Genomic DNA, 21,710 nt, shown 5'->3' with positions numbered 1-21,710 from the left:
AAGTTCTAGGAGCATTGCAGAAGATCAAACTTCAGTTTATCAAAGATATCACGCCTTAAAATAGATAGTAATAGGAATATAGGATAAGTTTTTATTCATAGCATTTCTGTAAGATTTAATTTTCAGTTTTGGGACTTGTGACTTAAATCTATAGAATCCAGGCATTTCTGTATTTGATGCCTGGTGGATGGATGGGCCATGGATCCATGAATGGTTGATTTCCTGTTTGTTACTTAGAAACGTTTCGGTTATAGATTCAAGTGAGCCCATTCTGTGCTTTAGTATTTTGTAAAGGATTCTCTCAATGGATTTTGGTGTTGTTTAGTAATACCTCTATTTTGCTAATTTTGGCAAGGGTGTTGATAGTTTTACAATAAATTCTTGTCGACTGTGTAAACTTATTGGCCAAAACTGAAACATATGAAAAAATAATTTTAGGCTACAAATGAAAAAGATAGACTTTCTAGAGGTATAAACTGCAATCAAAAGACGTACAATACTCTTGAATGTTTAAACAACATGGTTTACGTACAATACTTCTCAAAAGACGTTCGCACTAATTCTGTTTCAAATGAACTCAGAAAAACGAATGTTAGATTTTTGATGCATTTGTAAGGTAGAGAAGATAACTAAAGTCCAGTTGAGGAAATTCTAGTAGCATGATGAATTTATATTCTTCTTCGTTGGACCGCATTAATACGTGAAACATGAACGGGATTCATACAAGATTGTTCTAGTCTAGTGCCTTTTGAGTCAATATTTGAAAATACAAACTTTTTTAATGGCTTCTCTTCTCAGATTGCAGTCTTTCTTGAAAGGAAATAGCACAAATAAATAAATAATGCGCCAATTCTTGGCTTGAGACTGAGTCAGAAGTTCTTTGGTGCCACTTTTTTCTTTCCACATAATAGTATGCTTAGACAAATTATGGCCCTTTGTGGTATGAGACAGTTAGAGGATTAAAAAACTTGAATAAGTCTTCAGTCTCCTCTTCTTTTACCATTTAGGAGGTGTTTGGTTCAAATGTCGAAATCAAGATTGAGATTAGAATTATGGACCTCACTTGATTGAATACTCTTGATTTTTTTTTTCTTTGTATAGGCTTGCACGTATTTCTATTCCATGTTAGTGTCTGGACTATCATTTTTTTAACCTAAATTATTGGTTGGTCAAAAAACACTGCTGCCCTTATTTTAGAGATAAGTAACGGATGGATAGCAAGTGAATTTTTTTTTGGAAAAGCCCACCATATTTGTGGGAAAGAAAATAGACACTCCCTCTCACATTGATAACTACAAAAGAAACAAAACAATACCAGCAGATTTTGTTTAAAGAAGGTGTAATTTATGTAAAAAGATATTTGACAAATATTATATATCACCAACAGCACATACCCTATCACATAAACAACCAAGAATCTTCATCATGAAGGCTTTGGAAATACAAAAGAAACAAAACAATACCAGCAGATTTTGTTTAAAGAAGGTGTAATTTATGTAAAAAGATATTTGACAAATATTATATATCACCAACAGCACATACCCTATCACATAAACAACCAAGAATCTTCATCATGAAGGCTTTGGAAATTGAGTTTTATTTACGTACAGAAAAGGAAAAATGGAAAAAATATTTGAAAGATATATTGATTACTCAAGCTAAGAGAAGAATGACTAAATGAGAGAAAAAAATGAGTTTTCAAATAGAAAGTAACGTTATATTTGTCTGAAGATTCGAACATTTGAAAATAGACCTGATTTTGAAATTCTAAAAACACCAACTACTCAAAGACAAAGTTGAATTACAGAATGACTAAAATGTCACAAAATTAATGTTATAGACTATGTTGTAAAACATTCCAAACTTTAGGGGGCATAGTGCATTTAAAGAAAATTCGAAGAAAAAGAAATGACTGCATTTGATGTAAAAGCAAGAACTGCTGTTACGATTTCTTTTTAGACATAGTTATTCACTACACATAAGATTATCCTAAAGCTCGTGTATTGGTGATTCGACATGTATCAAAACCAAGTATGGTTACAAAGAGAAAGAAATAAGGGTGCATGCAGGGGGGAAAAACACAAGTGATGCTAGAGCTCATGGTGCAATTGGAACTTGAAATTGTAGAGGCATGTAAGAAAAAAGATAATAACTACAGCGCGTAGAAATTTTTTTTTTTTTTGTGCCCGAGGGGGTGGTGGGAGAGGGAGGGGAACACCTGTAGCAGGTCTAGGTCTTGGGTCAAAGTCTCGAATCTATTTCTCACTTCTTTCCATCCAATTAACAGGAAGGATATAAGAAAAAAGAAAATAATTGCTGCAGGTCTAAGTCAAGATAACTCCGATAATTATTTATCTTTCTCCACACTTCACTTTAGAATAATTGGTTGAAAAGAAGAGACATAGATTTTGACCCTTGTAGTCTTCGTCAAGATGGCAATATTAGGTGACTTTAGTATCACTATCACCTCAGATTAGGGGAACATAGACTCAAATGACAAGAAAAGGGGTTTAAATTTCTCCATAACTTTATATCACTCTCTGGAAAGAAGAACCCGCTAATTACCACGAAGTCCAACATGTGGAAAAAATCTTCCTTGGTAGGCAGGTAATGTCTAGCAAGTAAATGATTGAAATGCACGTAGACTCTGAGCAAATTAATTTATAAATAGAAATTTATTTTGGTCGATTTCTTTCTTTAAGATATATCAATAGATAGCACTGGCTGTAGGTTATTTCTTGCTAGTCGCTGCATACACATACAAGCATGTTTCGATCCATTATTATTTGAAATTTTTTTTACTTGAATCACAAATAAACTTTTTAATAATTTTTTTGTTATCTCAATCATTATTTTTTTCACGTACATCACGCTATAAGAAAGTGTCATAATAATTATTCTAAAAATGTCATTACCTAACTCTACAGTTAAAAGCAATTGGTTCGTTATGCACTTATTTGATTCTTTGACAGTTTATTTTTCTAGTCTTAGGTAGAATTTCATTGTTTTTATCCCCTCTCTTTTCTTTGATTCATCCTCCACTGATAACCTTCTAAATCTGAAATCGAAAATAAATATAATGAAACTGGCTCTAGTGTAGTCTAATTAACCTAAACGCATTGATCATACAATAGACTGAGGTCATGCAATGTACTATAAATTCCACGTTTTCAAGTCCTTAGTATTATTGTTGAAGTCTTTCGTCCAAAATAAAGACTTTGGCATCATCTCGGTGGAATACCTTAGATGGCCTATAATTAATTATTTAATCCAAGAATTGTTGCATTTCAATTGATAGTGATCTAAGCTGACAAATACCCTGTACGAATTAAACCAAATTTTCTTACTAGTTGGTTGCTTGGGTTAAATTCCTTTTCAACCATATAGATAAAGAGGGAACCGCCCCCTGCCACGTTTGATGGTCGTCCGCCCATGTGCGTTGTAAGGATTGGCCGCTGGTTATGATGTCAACTTCCCGTACCAGGTAGTCTTCTTCTTCTTTATGGCAGGTAGTTTTTGCATGGTTTTTATATATATTTTTTTCCCACAACAAATGAACTGATGTCATTAGTCATTAGTCATAGTCATCATTAGTCATTAGCGGCAGAGCAGCCTCTTGGTCAGAGGTGAAATTACGTTTTGCTCCTTCAGAGTTTGTTTTTTTTACCTGTTTTTTTACTTCAGTATTTGTTGGTAATAATCTCTGGGGGTGTGCCCATCTGTGTCAAATGGCCTCTACCGCCAAATTTTCAATCTTCAACTTGCTTCCGCTTTTAACAACGCGGCATCTAATCCCTGTACGGCCATGCTAGGAAACCTCGTAACCGTTGGGCAATTCGCTCGGTTTCTGCTGGATATCTTTCTTTTTGGGTTCCATTTAGCTTGCTTCTGATTGCTCTGTCTTCTGTTCACTACTTTTTGCTATCACTTGTTTGCTGTGCTTATGGTGAGTGTATTCTGTCTTCACCGTTGCTTTTGCTTTTTAAATTTTGTGTTGTGCTCTTTTAGCTCTGTTTGTCTTACATTCTTTTTGTTTCCTGGTTGTTAGCTTTGGAGTTGGTTACTGTTGCATTGCCGTCTTCCATAAATGCAGCTACAGGTTCTTAGTTTTTTTCCTTCTGCTTTTTTATGATGCACTGATGCTGTGTGTGTTGGTGTTCCTTTTGTTTCCAGAGATTTTCTGCCTTTTCTCTGGGTTTTAAGTTTCTTCTGCATGTTCCCAGTGTTTTTCCTTTGCTTGTAGCTTGTTACTGTTGCATTGTCGTCTTCCACAACTACAGCTCTAGCTCCTTACTTTTCCTTCCTCTGCTTTTTTGTGATGCGGGTTTGTGCTGTTGCCTTCGTTGATGCTGTGCATGTTCGCGTTTGTTTTCGTTGCAACCATATTTTTTATCATTTTTGCTCGGTTTTTAGCTCTCTTCATTTGTTTGTTGGTCGCTTTCATCCTCTGAACCTTGCCTTGTTCGCTGCTCAGTTTTTTTTCATTCTTCTCCTTTTTGCACTCTATTTGTTCGCTGTAATGCTTGTTTGTGCTTTTTGTTGTCTATTTTCCTTGCTTTTATCTTCTTTCTCCATGTTATTCTCTGTTGCTTCTGCTGTTGTGTACGTGCTAAACCTTTCGTTGCTTTTCTGGAAGCTGTAGCAATGTGTTGCGCCAGTTCTGTTTCACCTGGTGTTCCTTTGACTTTGGAGACGTGTGTTTCCAGTCAGTGCTTGTTTGAGCCAGTTCAGGTTTTAAAGCTATTCTAACCTCCTGTTTCTTTCTTTAAGCACGTTCGTTCTTCCTTGTGCTCTTTCATTCAGCTCTACATGTTTTTATTATTGTCCTGTTATGCTCGAATTTCTTGTTACAAAAAAAGTGTTTTGTCCTCTATTCTATGCCTCTGTTGCGTGCCTCTGTGTTTGTTGCTGTGTGATTGTATCTATTCCATTTCTTCTCTTGCCTGTTCTGCACTCTGGGTGTTGCTGTGTCATTTTTCCTTTGGTTGTTGGGCTTAGTTTATGTTCTTCAGCCTTCCGGTCTAAGAACATGGATAGGAATTCAAGGCGTCGCAAACGCTATGCCGAAATGCCAGAGCAAGAAAAGGCCAAGCATTTGCGCCGTCGCCGTGATTCTAATGCTGCAAAGAAAAGAAGGCTTACTGTTCCTGGTAATGGTCGCGCAAATGGGTCGCCCCTTGGTCAGGGCGAGGGTAGCCAGCATAATTGTCAAACCTCTCTTGCTTGCGCCTTTCATAGTGCTCCTCAGCGTGCCGATAGTAGATGTTATGACGAGTCGGTTCCCCATTTGCCTGCCTCTCTTAGTAATCTAGGTGTTACTGGGCTTAATGGGCGGGACGCTGGGGGTATTCAACAATCAGATTGCCATCTTAATTCTGGATTTACTCCATTAGATCCTCACAATCAAACGTCTTTCTCTACTCGTCTTTGCCGTTTGCCTCCGTTTTCTTCTTCTAGTGGTACAAGTTCAATTGTTTCTGCTTCTCTGAAACCTCTGTTTTGCATTCTTTCTGCTTCACATTTGTTTATTGTCTACCCTCCTGTGTCGGTTGGTGATTCCTACTGCAGAGCAACGCATGGAATCAGCGTCTGCCACCAATGAAATAGTTCTGCCGTCTATTTCTAGGGGGGAAAATACGCACGCTTTTACTGAAACGCTTCATCCTTATCTGCGAACTGGTAGCCAGAATGAGCTTTATGGTATTGTGCAGCATACAGATAATGCTCGGCTGCATTCTGACAGCCAATTGTCTCCTTCTATACGGCCGAAAGCTCTGCCTACACCTTCTTTGTCCCGGGGTAATACTGTTATTTGGCCGCTTTTTCTGATCGTAGTTTCTTCTTATCTATCCAGTGTAGCTGTTTACAAAATCAAACCTATTATTTAGCTTTTTATGCTACTGCTTCGTACCAGCTTATGTTTCCATTTATATGGTCACAAACTCCTTTCTTTTTTAAAACTATTAGAATTAGTCTCGTTTCTCTAGCATAATGGTTTTTCGCTGTGGACTTACAGCTGTCTCTTGCCGACGTGGCCGTTCAAAACTTTCTAGGCTTGAAAGAATTCCTGAGGAATCTCTTATCCTTCCCAGTGTTCCAGATTGTGAACATTGTGGTGCCAAAAGGTTTCACATGGAACCTTCTTCTTTCTGCTGTCGTGGAGGCGAGGTTAAAATTGTCTCTCCTCCCATGCCTTACAGTTTGAAACGTTTATTTACTGGTTTTGATGAGGAGTGTGAGGATTTTTGAAGAAAGGCTCGCACTTATAATAACAATGTAGCTTTTACATCGTATGCTACAAAATATGACAGGGAATTAACAAAGAATAAACATGGAGTTTATACCTTTCAAGTTTAGGGTCAGGATTATCACTTTTTGAACTCTTTGCTGGCAAACGGTGATCAGGCTAGTGGAATTCAATTATATGTTTATGATACTGATGAAGCATTAAAAAAGGTAGCTCAAAACTCTGATAAGCTTCGTGAGGATACTTTGAAGCTGCTTATGAATGTGCTCCAAGATAATCCTTATGCAAAATTTTTTAAAAGCTTAAGGGATGTTCCAAACCTTGAGAATCATAGAATTATTCTCAATTGTAATCCTGGACTCGACCAGCGAGTATATAACCTTCCTACTGCGTCCCAGGTTGCTGCTATTTGGACTGAAACTGACGATGATTCAGTTGATATGCGTCCTCACATTCAAGTTTATAGTCACTTTAGCACGAGCTATAGAGTCCAGCCTTATTATGGATGCTGTGATTCTTTACAGTATCCTCTTCTCTTTCCTAGAGGTGAATCTAGGTGGCATTATGGAATTAAACGATTTCATAAAAAGAAAAAAAAGGAACTTTCTCTGAGATGGACCCATCTGTTGATCTTTCTTCCATAAATACTCCATTGCAGTTGTTGGAGCTAGAACAAAGAGGCAGATTTTTTCCCCCTTGCTTTTTTCTGACTTCATTTAGTCATCAGGTGTACGTTTTTTCCTTATTATGTCTATATGTCTGTCCTTTTTAGTTGCTGACAAGGCTTCGACTGAAGACTATTTTGTGTATGCTAGAGAATATTATTGCTACAAGTTCCAAGTCAGAGATGATGATGCGTCTATGTTGCTGCACAGTCTTAGGTTGTTTCAGCAGTTTGTCGTGGGTTCCTACATTAAGATTGAGACGTCTAGGCTTGACTTCCACAGAAGAAAACAGAATGAAATACGCACAGATGTGCTCCAGGGAGTTCTAGATAGCATTGCTATTGGTCAGACACAGGGTTCTAGAGTTGGTTGAAGGACCATTTTACCAGCATCTTTTATTGGGGGTCCGAGGGATATGAAACGCAGATATTTAGATGCCATGTCTTTGGTTCAGAAATATGGGAAACCTGGTATTTTTTTTACCATGACATGCAATCCTATGTGGAAGGAGATTCAAGAAGGTCTGAGATATACAGAGAAGCTACAGGATAGGCCAGATTTATTGTCTAGAGTTTTTAGAGCTAAATTTGAAGTCCTTAAGTCTGAACTTCTGCATAAACACATTTTTGGAGAGGTTGCAGCGTGTGTCTATGCTATTGAATTCCAGAAACGCGGCTTTCCTCATGCTCATGTCTTATTAATTCTTAAGCCAGAGTTCAAATTGTTAAATGCTGAATCATATGATAAAATTGTTTGCGCTGAACTTCCTGACCCAAAAGAATACCAGCACTTATACTCTCTTGTAGTTAAGCATATGATTCACGGTCCTTGTGGAGATATGGATAAAAGTTGTCCTTGCATGAAAAATGGTTCTTGTAAAAGTCATTATCCAAAAATTTTTTCGGATCATACCATTCATGCTGAAGATTCATATCCATGTTATAGAAGGAGGAATGATGGTAGAAAGGTAAAGTTCGGCGGCATGAGTTGGATAATAGATGGGTTATACCTCATAACCGATACCTGCTTGCTTTGATCGATTGCCATATAAATGTGGAAATCTGTTCCACAGTGAAGCTTGTCAAATACCTTTACAAATATGTTTTTAAATGACCTGATCTTATCAGCTTTCAGGTCATTGATCAGGCTTCTTGTAGTGACGTCGATGAGATCAGTAACTTTCAGAAAGGCAGGTGGATATCTCCACCTGAAGCATTATGGCGAATCTATGAGTTCCGGCTAAGTGAAATGACTCCGTCCGTTTATACTCTTCAAGTCCATCTTCCTGATCAGCAATCCATTTCTTTTGACAGGAATTCAGATTTGAATTACTTGCTGAAAAAAATTGATTTCTCTAGGACCATGTTGACTGAATTTTTTAAGACAAACAAGTCAAATGCAAAAACGCAGAACTTAAGGTGTTTATATAGGGAGTTCCCTGAACATTTTGTATGGACTCCTAAAACAAAAACTTGGTCTGAAAGGGAGCACCGAGGAGTAATAGGGAGATTAGTTACAGCAAATCCAAAGGAGGGTGAACGATATTTTTTGAGGCTCTTGTTATGCCATGTTCGTGGTCCCACGTCATTTGATGATCTTTTGACTGTTAATGGTGAACTAATAAGCTCTTTTAGAGAAGCTGTTCTTAAGATGGGTTTGTTGGAATCTGATAACTATATAGAAGAAACTCTAGAAGAAGCTGTAGCTTTTCAAATGCCATCATCTCTGCGGTTATTATTCGCTACTACTATTTGCTACTCTTCTATTCTACTGTTCTCCTACTGATCCTAAACTCTTGTGGACTAGATTTGAAAAGGATCTCTCATCAGATTATGTGCATGCTCAGAAGTTTACTCATTATTCTGATTGTGAGATTAAAAAATGAGTTTTGGAGGACATTAATAGGTCATTAGTACAAATGGGAAAGAGTATAGGTGAGTTTCACTTAGTTGCTAATTCCTTTGCTATGCCTGAACGGAGTACCAGAGAAATGGAGAGTGAGAGAAGCATTGTGGTTGATCCTGAGGATGAGTTGTTGCCTTTGAAGTTGAATCCCGAACAGCGATACGCTTTTGATTTAATTTTACAATCAGTCTTCTCTTCAAAAGGTAAAGCCTTTTTTATTGATGGTCCTGGCGGAACTGGAAAACTTTCCTATATAGGTCGCTTCTGTCTGCTTTGCGGTCTCAAGGTTACATTGCTATCGCTGTTGCTACTTCTGGTGTTGCAGCATCCATTCTTCCTGGAGGAAGAACTGCGCACTCTCGGTTTAAAATTCCTTTAGATTTCTCAAACAATAAAACTTGTCAGCTTAGCAAACAGAGCAGCATAGCTAAGTTAATTTGTGAGTCTAAATTGATTCTTTGGGATGAAGCGTCTATGGCTAAGAGGCAAGCAATTGAGGCTTTTAACAGTTTACTACAGGACTTGAAAGATTCTGATCTCCCTTTTGGTGGACATGTTGTTGTTTTTGGTGGAGATTTTCGACAGACCCTACCAGTTATTGAACATGCTTCTGAACAGGATTTAATTGAATCAAGCCTTCTTAGTTCCCCGTTGTGGTTGTGTATGCATAAGTTGACATTGAAGGCAAATATGCGAGCTCTTTTAAACCCAGGCTTTTCTGACTTTTTGTTGCGAATTGGTGAAGGACGAGAGCCTGTTGATGAAAATGGTGATGTAACACTCCCTTCTAACTTGGTAATTCCCTATCATGACAAACACGAGTCCTTGGACAGGTGATTTCAGTGTCTATCATTCATGTTATCCTTGAAACATTAGTCTATTTACTTTTGACTCCAAATTTATGAAAATTAAATGCAGATTAATACATTGTGTTTTCCCTGATCTGAATCTCTATTCAACCGATCCTTATCAAATGATCAATAGATGCATCCTTTCTCCTAGAAATAGCTCTGTTGATGAGCTTAAAGATATGATGATTGAGAAATTTTCAGGGAAGCTTTATACCTATATAAGTTTAGATAAAACTATTAACCAGAGGTTTCAAGGAGATTATCAGGACTTTCTAAATAGTCAGAATCCAAAAGGACTCCCTCCACATAAGCTGCTCCTCAAAGTAAACTGTCCTATCATGCTTCTCAGGAATTTGAACCCGGCTGAAGGCCTATGCAACGACACAAGGCTCATATGTAGAGAGTTACGACAGCATACCATCTGTGCTGAGATTGTATTTGGTCAGCACAGAGGCAAGCGAGTTTTCATTCCCAGAATTCCTCTGCAAACCCCTGAAAATGAAAAAAATGGTATTCCTTTCATAAGAACGCAGTTCCCCATCCGTCTATGTTTCGCTATGACGATTAACAAGTCTCAGGGATAGACTTTGGATTATGTTGGAGTTTATCTGCGCGAACCTGTGTTTTCTCATGGCCAACTTTACGTTGCACTGTCTAGAGCCAGGACTCCTGATACAGTTAAAATCTTGATTGTTCCTGGAACTTTCGACGATATCAAAATTGATAACAAAACAAGAAATGTTGTTTTTAGTGAAGTGTTTCATTTAGCTACAATGTAACAATGCTCTGTCAAGGTCAGTTTATATAAAATGCTTGCCATTTATAATTGTTATTCCCCTCAGTTTCATCTTCATTCCTTCACCTTCATTCTTGTTTTCTTACTTCAGGATGTCACAGATTCTTCCAATGAAAGAGATTCTTCCTGGCACAAAAAATTGGACATGTAAGGTCACAGTTCAGGAAAAACAACATGTTACATCGTCACTTGCTACTCCAACAAAAAAACAGAAATTCATTTTCTTGGACTCAGAGGTACATAGCTAGCCATTTTACTATCTCAATTCTATGCTCTAAACTGAATAACTAGAGCTTTAAAAGGCTTTAATGCTTATGTTTGAATTTATCGACTGCGGCTTTCAAAGACTTTCCCGTTCCGTTTTGTACTGCCTTAAAAAAGTTTATTGCTTCGAACTACATTGTCACCTCATTCTGTTTTTTTATAGGGATCTTTGGTTGAAGGAATCATTTTCAATAATGACATCCCTAAAATGAGTCCTCTTCTGCAAGTATATAAGAAATATCTTATCACAAATGCAGTTGTGAGACCAATTCCTCCAAAATTTCAGTCTAACGGTCTGCAAACACAGTGGGTTATATCTACTAGGACACTTGTTGAAGAGGTCAGTGATGATGAAGAAGTTGTACCTGTGAAGCTCACCTATACCAAGTTTACCGACCTAATCAAATACATGGATATTAAAGATCAATCTGTGGGTAAGGTTGTTTGATTAAAAATATATATATATTCGTTTTTTCTTTTCTCACAGGGACTTTGTTCACAATTTATTTCTTTTTGTATAGACATCTTAGCTGTTGTTATATCTGCACTGGACCGGAAACAAATTACCAAAGATGGTAAAAAATCCAGCGTGCAAAAGTTTGTCCTTGTTAATGAAGAGTATGAGTTTCTCTCGCTTATAATCATTTCTTACATTCACTTTTCACAGTTTCAACTATGATATTCATTCTTTTCTCTAAAAAACAGCTTTCAAACTGTCAAACTGTCCATGTGGGATGCTTTTGTCGATGATGAAGGCCAGAAAATTTTACAGAACATGCACAGGTTTCCGGTCGTTGTATGTAGAAGAGTCAGAGTTGGCTGTTATAATGGTTACCTGCAAACACTTTGTCAACAGTTAGCTGTTACATTTTTTTCCTCGTGGTGCTTTTTCCCCAAGTCATACATGCTATTTTCTTTTAGGTGTAGCTTTATCTACATGGTTTGACTCTATCATTCTTGTTGATCCACCTGTCCAAGAAGCGAGAGAACTGAAAAATTGGTAATCTCGCAAACATATACTGCTTAGTTTCGGTGCTCAGGCTTCATTTTTAGTTCCCTGTTTGAATGTAACCTGTTATTTTTTCCAACAGGGCAATGAGAAATGAAAAACTTCTTTTGGATATAGTTAACCACAAAGTATACGAGAACTATAATCCAGAGCTCTCGTTTCAGCCAAACCAGAAATTTACTCAGGTTTGCAATTTGACAGGAATGCAAAAGGTATAATACATGTATTTTCCTTGTATGATTATTTATCCGTATGGTTCTCGATGTAATAATAGCTCACCTGACTCTTTCAGGCAGCATGGGTCAAAGTTCGATTCTCTTTTGAAAACATTTTTCAACGATACTGGTACATGGCTTGTAGTGAGTGCTTTCGGTCTACATCAGCAATGCATGGAGTTACTTTCCTCTGTAATTCATGTAAAGAAAAACACTCAGCTCAACCAAGGTAACTTATTACACAATAACAAGCCTTTACCTCGATTTACCTGCAGCCTTTTATATATTTGAATCTGTTTTATCAATAACATCTATTTTTTTTCTGTTTGAGTTGCAACACTGGCTATATGACTGATGTTTCTATGTAGATGCCGCTTTGACGTTGATTTAACAGATGAAACTGGCACAGTGACAGCTTCCATATTTGGAGATCTGGCTGAAAAGCTACTTACCTTCAGCGCGGCTGAAGCAATGGATCATTTTAACCAGGTACCTCTATTATCTCTACGTTGCATTAGTGATGAATCAATGCAATTTTTTAAATTTTCTCCGCGTCACCTTCTTCCCTATTCCATTTATGCAATTTTTCAGAACATAGAGCTGCAGCTTGATCATGTCCATGAATCTCTAAAAACAAAATGGTTTGTTGCGCATATAAAACCTGTTCAGAGTCAAATTGTAGATGCAAAGCAACGATATACTATTATATATTGTTGTGAAGAGTCTCAATACCAAACCGAACAACATCTTATTACTCAGGAAAGTAGTATGGTTCCACTGACTTGCACGAACATTGAATCTGCTGAAACTATTGTTGAAGGTATGCTTTGATTCTTTATCATTATACTTTTTTCCCCCAAATTCTTACATTCTCCCATATTTAAATTTTAAGATTCCTTTCAAGATGCAGGAACTTCTTCATCAAAAAGAAAGCTTTGCCTCCTTAACAGATTTAATGATACTGCGACAGATGATTCGGCAGCCTCGCAATTGATTCAGCCAGAATGTACTGATAACGACCCAGCAAAGAAAGCAAGATTGGAATAAGCATTCCAATGTTCAACAGATAGCCTAGCTTTTTTGTTTTTTGTCAATCATGGCTGCTCATTTTTTATTCTGCTGGAACAGATGCTATTTCTGAATGAGCCAAGCTGTTATCTTTTGCTCACTTCATTGCAGAAATTACAACTGTCTCCTTGCACTTTCTTCTTTTGTTTGCACATGTAAATGAAACAGCCCTTTGAACCATTTCCATCTTCTATGTCAGATGATCCTCTTCACTACCTATGAATTGTCGTATTCTCTGTTATTATTCTTCCTCAATCAATTTACTTTTTTTCATTCCTAATTATACCATAATTTAATGCAACCTTCACTTTTGCATAGCAAATACATTATTCTTTTAATGCTACTGATACTAGCTACAGTTACTTCATGTGCCACTAAAACCTATAAATATTTACATTGTCTGGATTTCTTGTGGTCTCATGTCACTTCAGGCAAAAGTACCACATCTACTTTTTATTATTCTCCTTACTGGTGCGCCTCTGAACATTGTACTGGTTTGTTTTGTTCATGATTCGCTGTGTTTAACAAATACATGCTGGTTTATATACAAATCTTATTCAATTCTTCTTGTTCAGCTTTTTCCCTCTTTCAAAATTGCTCAATTCTGCGCCTTATAAATTATCACAAGTATGACATGCTAAAACTGATATCAATAAAATACTTGACCTAACAACACATCGACTCTTCATATATCATGCCTACTGTATTAACTGTGTCATGTACAACAGTTATGTAGCATACAACTCAAACAAAAAACTGCAACTCTATACAAACAAGTACTCTTCACTATTTATATTTTCAGCTCATTTATTCACTTGCTCGTTTTCTATCTATTCCTTCTCGCTGGTGTTTCTCTTGTCTAACCTTCTTCTGTTAGTTTAATGGCAGAAGGCCTTCCCGCTTCTCTGGCAGATTTTGAACTACCTAACGATTATTCCAGGCCCTACTGTTTTTTATTTAGATGTAGCCATAGAGGACAGGTACACCTTTTTTCCCTTTGCAAGAGTGCCTCTCAGTCTCTCTGTATGTAGATTGCTTAAATCGGCTTGCCTGACTTTATGTTCTGAATCTGCGAACTTCAGGTTTTACCTTCCAGGTTTACATCTCTACTTAATCATCACCAGAAAAATGTCATCGTTCTCAGATATGGAATACGAAGTTGGCCTGTCACAGTTAATAACAATTCGTTTCAGAATGGATGGGATGAATATTGTCGTGACAATATCGTTAAAACCCATGATATACTGATGGTTCGACATACCGGTGGCCTTATTTTCGATGTTCTTCATTTCTGTGAACTCCAGCAACAGGTTTACCTGCCTTGGACAGTTCCATTACCAAGTCTTTTGCAAAATGCTGCTTATCATCAACAAGGCCAGTACATATCTCAGTTTAATTTATATAGCACTTTACACTGTTTTACTTCTTACTCATTATATACTTAATGTCCTTAGATGATACATCCTCACTGATTAGCCAGCATAGAGTGACTTCATCATTGAAACCAGATTTCTGTCAATGCATGGCTGATTCACATTGTTTTTACCAGATTTTTAACGCATCAACTCCAAACAAACTGGTAAGCTATTTTTATGTTCGTTTTCTTTCGTTTGATTTCGCCCATTTTTACATGCTCAGCTTTCCATCTTAACTCTCACCGATCATTACCAGAAAATTCCAAAATTCACTGATTACTTCTTGAATGGTGTAAAGACTCCCAGTATTCTCATCAAGACAGGACATAACATTACAGAAATTGGAGTTAAGGGCAACAAGCTCAAACAAAATTGGAGATCCTTCGTTCTTCAACACCAATTGCAGCATAACGAAGTTCTTGTATTTGTTCCAGAATCACAGACTACATTTGCAGTTTTGATTTTTGATTACGATGGAGCTGAAAAAATATTTCCATGGTACCACACAATCGCTATATAATCAAATGATCAAACTTGCAGTTTCACTGCCTGGTGTATCGTTTCCAGTTGGCCTAATCTGTATGGACATTAGACTATTGCTATGCTCATTTACTGAAGTTTTTCATATTTAATCACAGCCTTGCACCTTGTAATAGACTTTAAAGAAATAAAATGTTTCTTCAGTCTATTGATCATCTTTAAAATTAAATTTATTACAATTTCAATTCCATCCTCCTGTGTTTGTTAGCTTCTTTCGACTTGTTCGCAACAATGAACTATTATAATTAAAATAGGCTTAACAGCTTCTACATCTTTCAAACGTCTTAGCAGTTTATAAACAAACAATTAGACATTACATTGAAACCTGCACCTCGTTCCAGACATATTTTCCAAGCTACTAAGTATTTCCTGCTCTTTGCAGGCCTCCACAAGTCATCCTCAGTACTTTTCTTTCAAACTTTAAAACTGAATCCATCAATTCAAAATTGCTTTTCACTATTGCATCTCTGGACAGAGGGACACACCCTTTTTGCAAATACTATACAATTATGTTCATCATGTAATATCAGCAACCGTAAGTAAAAAATGAACACAGACATCTATTCTATGTTCTTTACTTTCAAGCGTCTTTTCGATCTGATACTATGTATCAGCTTTAATTTATAGATTCAGTCCTACTTCTCTTGTAATTTATTGACAGCGCATCCTAAGCTCTGCAATTCATACTTCATCCCTAGTGGTGGATATGACATCTGCTTAACATGACTTTTTTACCGTACAAATAAAACCAAGTTCCTTTTACTTGCTCCTCTGCTTTTTCTTTCCCGTTAGTTCTGCTTCTTGCAGATAAACGCCAATTTTCCTCTTGTTCTATTTCTTTTTCATCCATTATTATATAGTTACGTATTTTATCTTCGCCTCGTGTTTTTTAATTTATTTCAGTTCCATTTGCATCTTCCATAAACACAGCTATAAGTTCTGCACCTTTAATGCTTCAGTCCTTTCTTTAAACTTGAGCCCCACTGCCTTTTATTTCATTACACAGGGTCTAACCATGGAACCCAATGACATTCCCTTATCTGCTATTGATCCGTCTCTACTGAATTGGAGTGTTTATCTCCGAGCGATTGAAGTCACTCATACCAAAAGTAATTCCTCCTCTCATCGAATACTCCGCACGTTTGTGTTAGCAGATGATCAGGTGACATTGATCTAGATATTTCTTTTCCATTATGCCTATTATATTTCATCGAAGCATAACTTTTTCCCTTATTCCAGAGTCTTCGAGTTACCGTCTATGCTGCTGAAGATATGCTTGAACAGCTTGCCAACTTGCTTGTCCCTTTCAAAAAATACTACATATCTAGAGCTGCTGTTTGCCAACCACGAACATGTGCCAATACTGATGAATATCCATTTTGTTGGCTCGTCACTCCAAACACCGTCATACATGAAATACAGGAACCTGTTCCTTCATTTCCTTTTTATTTTCACCTAAACCCTTTTTCTATGCTAGATATCTATGCTGATACCGATCATTTGCTGAGTAAGTAGCAGCTTTGACAATCCATTTCTTTCACTCCCGGCAAAGTTTACCAAGCGTATTCTAATATTTTCTTTTAAATAATATATATCAGATGTCATGGGAGTTGTTGTCCATATTTTACCTCCTAAAACAACACCCTGTCATGGATCACCTTCCATTTCTCGAGATTATGTTATTATTGATCAGAGGTAAACCCTTGCTGAGTCATCTCGTTCTTTTCCTATCATCATTTATAAAATCAGAATGCCTTTATCAGTAGACTTTATACTCTCTTTTTCTTCCCAGTATGAAACCAATGATTCTAACCCTTTGGAAAGAATTCGAAGAACTAGATGGTCCCATCATTAGAGCTCCTGGGCGCCATTTTCCCATCATTATTGCGACAAGAGTTAGGGTGACAACAAACAATTGTAGCCATATACTACTCTCTTTTTCTTCAAGAACGTTAAATGCATATGTTTCTTAGAAAGCTGTTGGTTTTAACACTTTTTTTATTTCAATACCAGACCTGAGCTTCTCAACTTCTTATTGTTCAGCCATTACGGTGGCTCCATTTTCGCAACAAGCAATGCATCTTGATTTCTGGTCAGAACTATTAAATATATGATACACTGCTTTCCCATTTACATTGAGCCACTTAAAGACCGTTTCTTCCATTTTATATATATCAGGTACCATAGTCATGCACTTGTAATAGACAAGCTAATTGATAATGGAAGTTACACTGATCCGCGAGTTCTTCTCCCTCCTGTTGCCAATAATAGAATTCTTCGTATTAGTGCTGCACTTCAATAGGTCACTGTCTTGTTGCTATTTATATTCTATAAATCATGTTTACCTCCCTTCTATCCTTATTATTATTATTTTACAGAGAACCACTACTGCATGGATTAGAGGAATCATTGAAATTTCCTTTAGGCCCCAAAAATTATTCTATATGGCATGCCCCCAATGTCATCAACCAAACAGCTTTACAGGCACATCGATAGTTCAATGCGAATACTGTCAGGCTAGCATTGAACTCTTACCAAGGTTTTTAAAGCTCTTCAGTGCATACAATCACTTTACTCAATGAATTCATGAAATCCATACTTTTTTATAACTGTTATACCATCTTCTCCCTTACAGAGCTTGTATTACCATTTTCATTGCTGATTCAAGCAGATCATTGGCTGCTACTGCTATGGGAACTGAAGCTGAAAATTTAATTAACTACTCAACTGCTGAACTCCATTATTTATACGAACAGGTGCCTATTCATCCCTATCCAGTCACGAGTGTTTTCTTCCCTTTATGTTTTCTTTACACTAATTTCTTCCTTTCGTTTTCTTGAACCAGAAAACTGATCTAGCTTCATACCTCATGCGTACTCTGCAAGGAAGGACAAAACTGTTCTACGTTAAACCTTCCTCTTCCAGATTCGCCGGCATCAAATGTGCAGCCTATGAAATAATTACTTCATACGCTATGGATGAACCCATGAACATCAATCACATCAACTTCAATGGCCTTAACATCAACAACTAAGCTTTTCTTCGCTTGCCTTTAATTTTTAAGCTATTTCTAGCCAGATGGCTGCTAGACTTTGAACTTTTTTTATTATTCCCCCATCCATCTGTTATGAGTTATTGCAACTATATTATAGCAATTTATATGCTCTATGCATTATTGTCTGATTTCATTCCACTTTCTTGCCTTTCTCGATTATCTCCGTTAATAGAATCTACCTGGGCATATACATTTTCAAATTTTCCCACCGCGCACTTGCGCGGTGAACCCCTCCTAGTCAAGAGATAAGAGTTTTTCCATCGGTCAACAACCAAATCACTAAATTATATTGGCACATTTTAATATAGTATAGATATAGATGACCACGGTATTATGCTTTTGCCCACCAGCGACTAAGTTTCTTTAAGGAACGTCAAGAACAAAATAGTGGAATGCAAACCTAAGCATTCAAAAACTCATGATTAGGATTGATTACAATTAGAAGTCACGTATGATATCTACCTATGAGGTCATTAAGTTAAAGTCTAATTACTCACATGACTAGCATATGAGTAATTTAGTCATCTTTTATTACAGATTTTACTTAGTAGTTTTTATTAATTTTTTTCAAAAATTTGCTGTCACTTGATTAGATTCTATTAGTAATTGGTAAAAATCAGTCATATGATTAAATGTACATAGAAACTAAAATAGTTAGGAATGCATTTGCTTTTATCCAAATTTTAGGAACTAAAAACACTCGTAACCCAAATATTTGAGACCAAAACTTCAATTATCTCTTAAAAATACCCTAATTGCACGTCATAAATAAGCAATCAGCAACTTGAAATACATCTTGCACGTTATAAATAAGGAATCAGCAATAATTGACCTTGATTAAATTTAGTATATGTTATAGTGTCCTAGTACTAATTCGAGGAAAACAAACCTCTACAGACAACGATATTAATGTTGTTTATTTTTTGCTTAAAAAAAAAAAGGCTATTCACGTCCTTTTCCCTCCAAGAATATTTTATCCTTAGTTAGCTTCAAAAAAAAAAAAGGCCTTTCATGTCCTTTTCCCTCCAAGAATATTTTATCCTTAGCTAGTTCAAAAAAAAAAGGGCCATTCATGTCCTTTTCCCTCCAAGAATATTTTATCCTTAGTTAGCCTCTTATATGTTGAATTGAACGAATGTGCCGCTGTGGTATTGGATTTTGTTACAAAGGGTCGGCATAGTAGCGCCTCAATTTATCACCACATTTCTCATGTAAAATTAAACAAAAGGCTTTTCTAAATTTTTTGTGGTCAGTATTGGATTTTTTGTTACAATAACATGCCCACAGAGCGATTCCTAACAAAGGAACAATATAATATACAAACGAAAAAAGAATTAATGGACCGAATAGACCAAACCCTGTTTTCTAAAGTTCAGTTATTTCAAAAAAAAAAAAAAATTGTTAAGGATATCGTCTATAAGAGAAAAAGATGAAAAAGTCCTTATGTATTTAGTCTTCCAATTTTTTTTTTTTTTGTTAATTTTGCACTCAATAGTTGTATCTGCATTCTTTTGTTAAAGTTCAATTCCTATCGATGTACAATGTTCAAGCAACTGAAAGCAGCTTAAAGATAAACCCCACTCCAATGCTAAATTTCGAGTTTCATAATTTTTGGAAATTTTCCCGTGGCTAGCACACAAAATGCTGCCTTATCTTTCTTTTCTTTTCTTTTCTTTTCACATTACAAGAAGGATTTCTTTTGGGGAGAGTTGAGGGGGAACAGAAATTCCTGAATTATTGATTTGCCTGTGATTTAATCCATAACTAACAGTCTTTTTTTTTTTTTTGCAAGAACTAACAGCCTATAACTTACAGTCATCATTTCAAGGTTGGTGCAAAATTAATCCAACGGTAAAAATTCCTTATTAATTTCATAGCCGCATACTTTTTGACGTCTTCATATTTAACTCTCTATCTCTCTCTCTCTCTATATATATATATATCCACAATTTTAACATGTCAAATTTGTAGTACAGCGTTCCTATAAATACCACCACGCGGCATTGCTTCCCAATCGTCAAACTTAACATTTTCACGTCATCCCAAAAACCAAAGGAATGGAACTTCCATATTCATATTCATCAGCCACAGTTCCCTTAAGCTCTTGCGCCAGGGGCTGGGTTGATCGAATCAGCAACATCTTCCGTAAAGAAATTGCCGTTGACATCGATCATCTCCCTCCTGTTTCTGTTTTTGAAGTCCCCAAAACGCTCAGCCTTAAAAAACCCGAAGCTTATACTCCTCAGCTCATAGCCATGGGGCCGTACCATCATTTACGCCCCGAGCTCTATCAGATGGAGAGGTACAAGCTCGCTGCCATCAAAGAGATCTCAGCCCCGGAGCAGATTTCCAATTTCCAACACATCGTGATCAACAGGTTGAAGGAGATAGATCCCTCTATCCGGGCTTGTTACAATAAGTTCATGGACTATGATCAAGATACGTTGGCGTGGATCATAGCAATAGAGGGTTGTTTCTTTCTCCACATCTTGCATTCTTATCTTGTGCAAGATGAGACCACGGACAGGAGACTGTTCGGCAACACTATTGTCACGAGAGATATCATGATGCTTGAGAATCAACTCCCATTTGTTCTGTTGAAAGAGATTCGCAAGTGTCTTCAAGTCTCTCCTAATTCCAATGATCAGGGGGTAGAAGGTGATATTGAGTTGATCTCAATGTTATTTCAATTGTGTGAAGCACAATCTCCTGTTAAGTTCTCTATTGATAAGACCAACAAATGCCATTACCGTAGACCTCTGCATTTGTTAGATATGATGTATCATATGATTGTTAATGTCCCAGGTCCTGCCGTGTCCGGATGCTCTGTAAATGGTCCCATTCAAGTCGTGCCAACTTATACAGAATTCAGGAACTCATCGACCTCTTCATCCTCGTCCTTCTCGACTGATAATGAAGATCCAGACGTGGCTCACAATAATTTGGAAACACTCTTGGACTTGGTGGAGACCATTGGTCCTAAGCATACCCAGCGATTTCTTAGCCCTGTTAAGTTTGTCTCGAGTATTCCATGGTCAACTATTTCTGGGCTGTACAGAAAAGGCAACCTGGGTACTGGAGAGCAAAATTCAGAACATGATGAAATCGAAATTCCGTCGGTATCTCATCTCTGGCGCTATGCTAAAGTGCAATGCAAACCCTTCATTGGGAGCATTCAAGAGATCAAGTTCGTGGAAGAGGAAGCCGCTTTGTACCTTCCTGTAATGAATTTGAACGCGAGCTCAGAAGTGATAATGAGGAATCTGGTGGCTTACGAGGCTGCTATGTGTAAGTCAACCCTTAAATTTGCTCGATACGTCAACCTGATGAATGGGATTATAGACACCGCAGAAGACGTGAAGCTGCTGAAGCAAAATGGGGTGATCAAGGGGGCTCTCACGGATGGGGAAATTGCTGATCAATTCAATGGTATGCAGAGATGTTACGCCGGCTCAGATCACAAGTCTAACATCGAGGTTGCCATTGAGAAAGTTAACAAATTCTACGGCAAGAAGCTTTTGATCAGGACGGTTAGAGGGTTGAAGAAGAATTTGTATGCTTCATGGAAATGTCTGGCCCTGGTTTCCACTGGCGCGCTGCTTGTCGTGCTTGGCCTGCAGACCTTTTGCGATTTCTATGAATGCACCAAGCTCTGGAACTTCTACCAGGGATCGTCATGA

At 37.1% G+C, this 21,710-nt stretch overlaps 1 protein-coding gene across 1 annotated transcript; it reads left to right on the top strand.

The window, feature by feature from the left end:
* Positions 1-20,087: 20,087 nt before the first annotated feature.
* On the top strand, positions 20,088-21,710 carry LOC113780758 (putative UPF0481 protein At3g02645). Its single transcript, XM_027326531.1, has one exon. It carries the CDS (start codon positions 20,088-20,090, stop codon positions 21,708-21,710), a length of 1,623 nt encoding a protein of 540 aa, XP_027182332.1.

This window comes from Coffea eugenioides, chromosome 8 (assembly GCF_003713205.1).
Source record: "Coffea eugenioides isolate CCC68of chromosome 8, Ceug_1.0, whole genome shotgun sequence".
Classification (NCBI taxonomy): Eukaryota; Viridiplantae; Streptophyta; class Magnoliopsida; order Gentianales; family Rubiaceae; genus Coffea; species Coffea eugenioides.
This window is presented reverse-complemented; position numbering and strand designations above follow the sequence as displayed.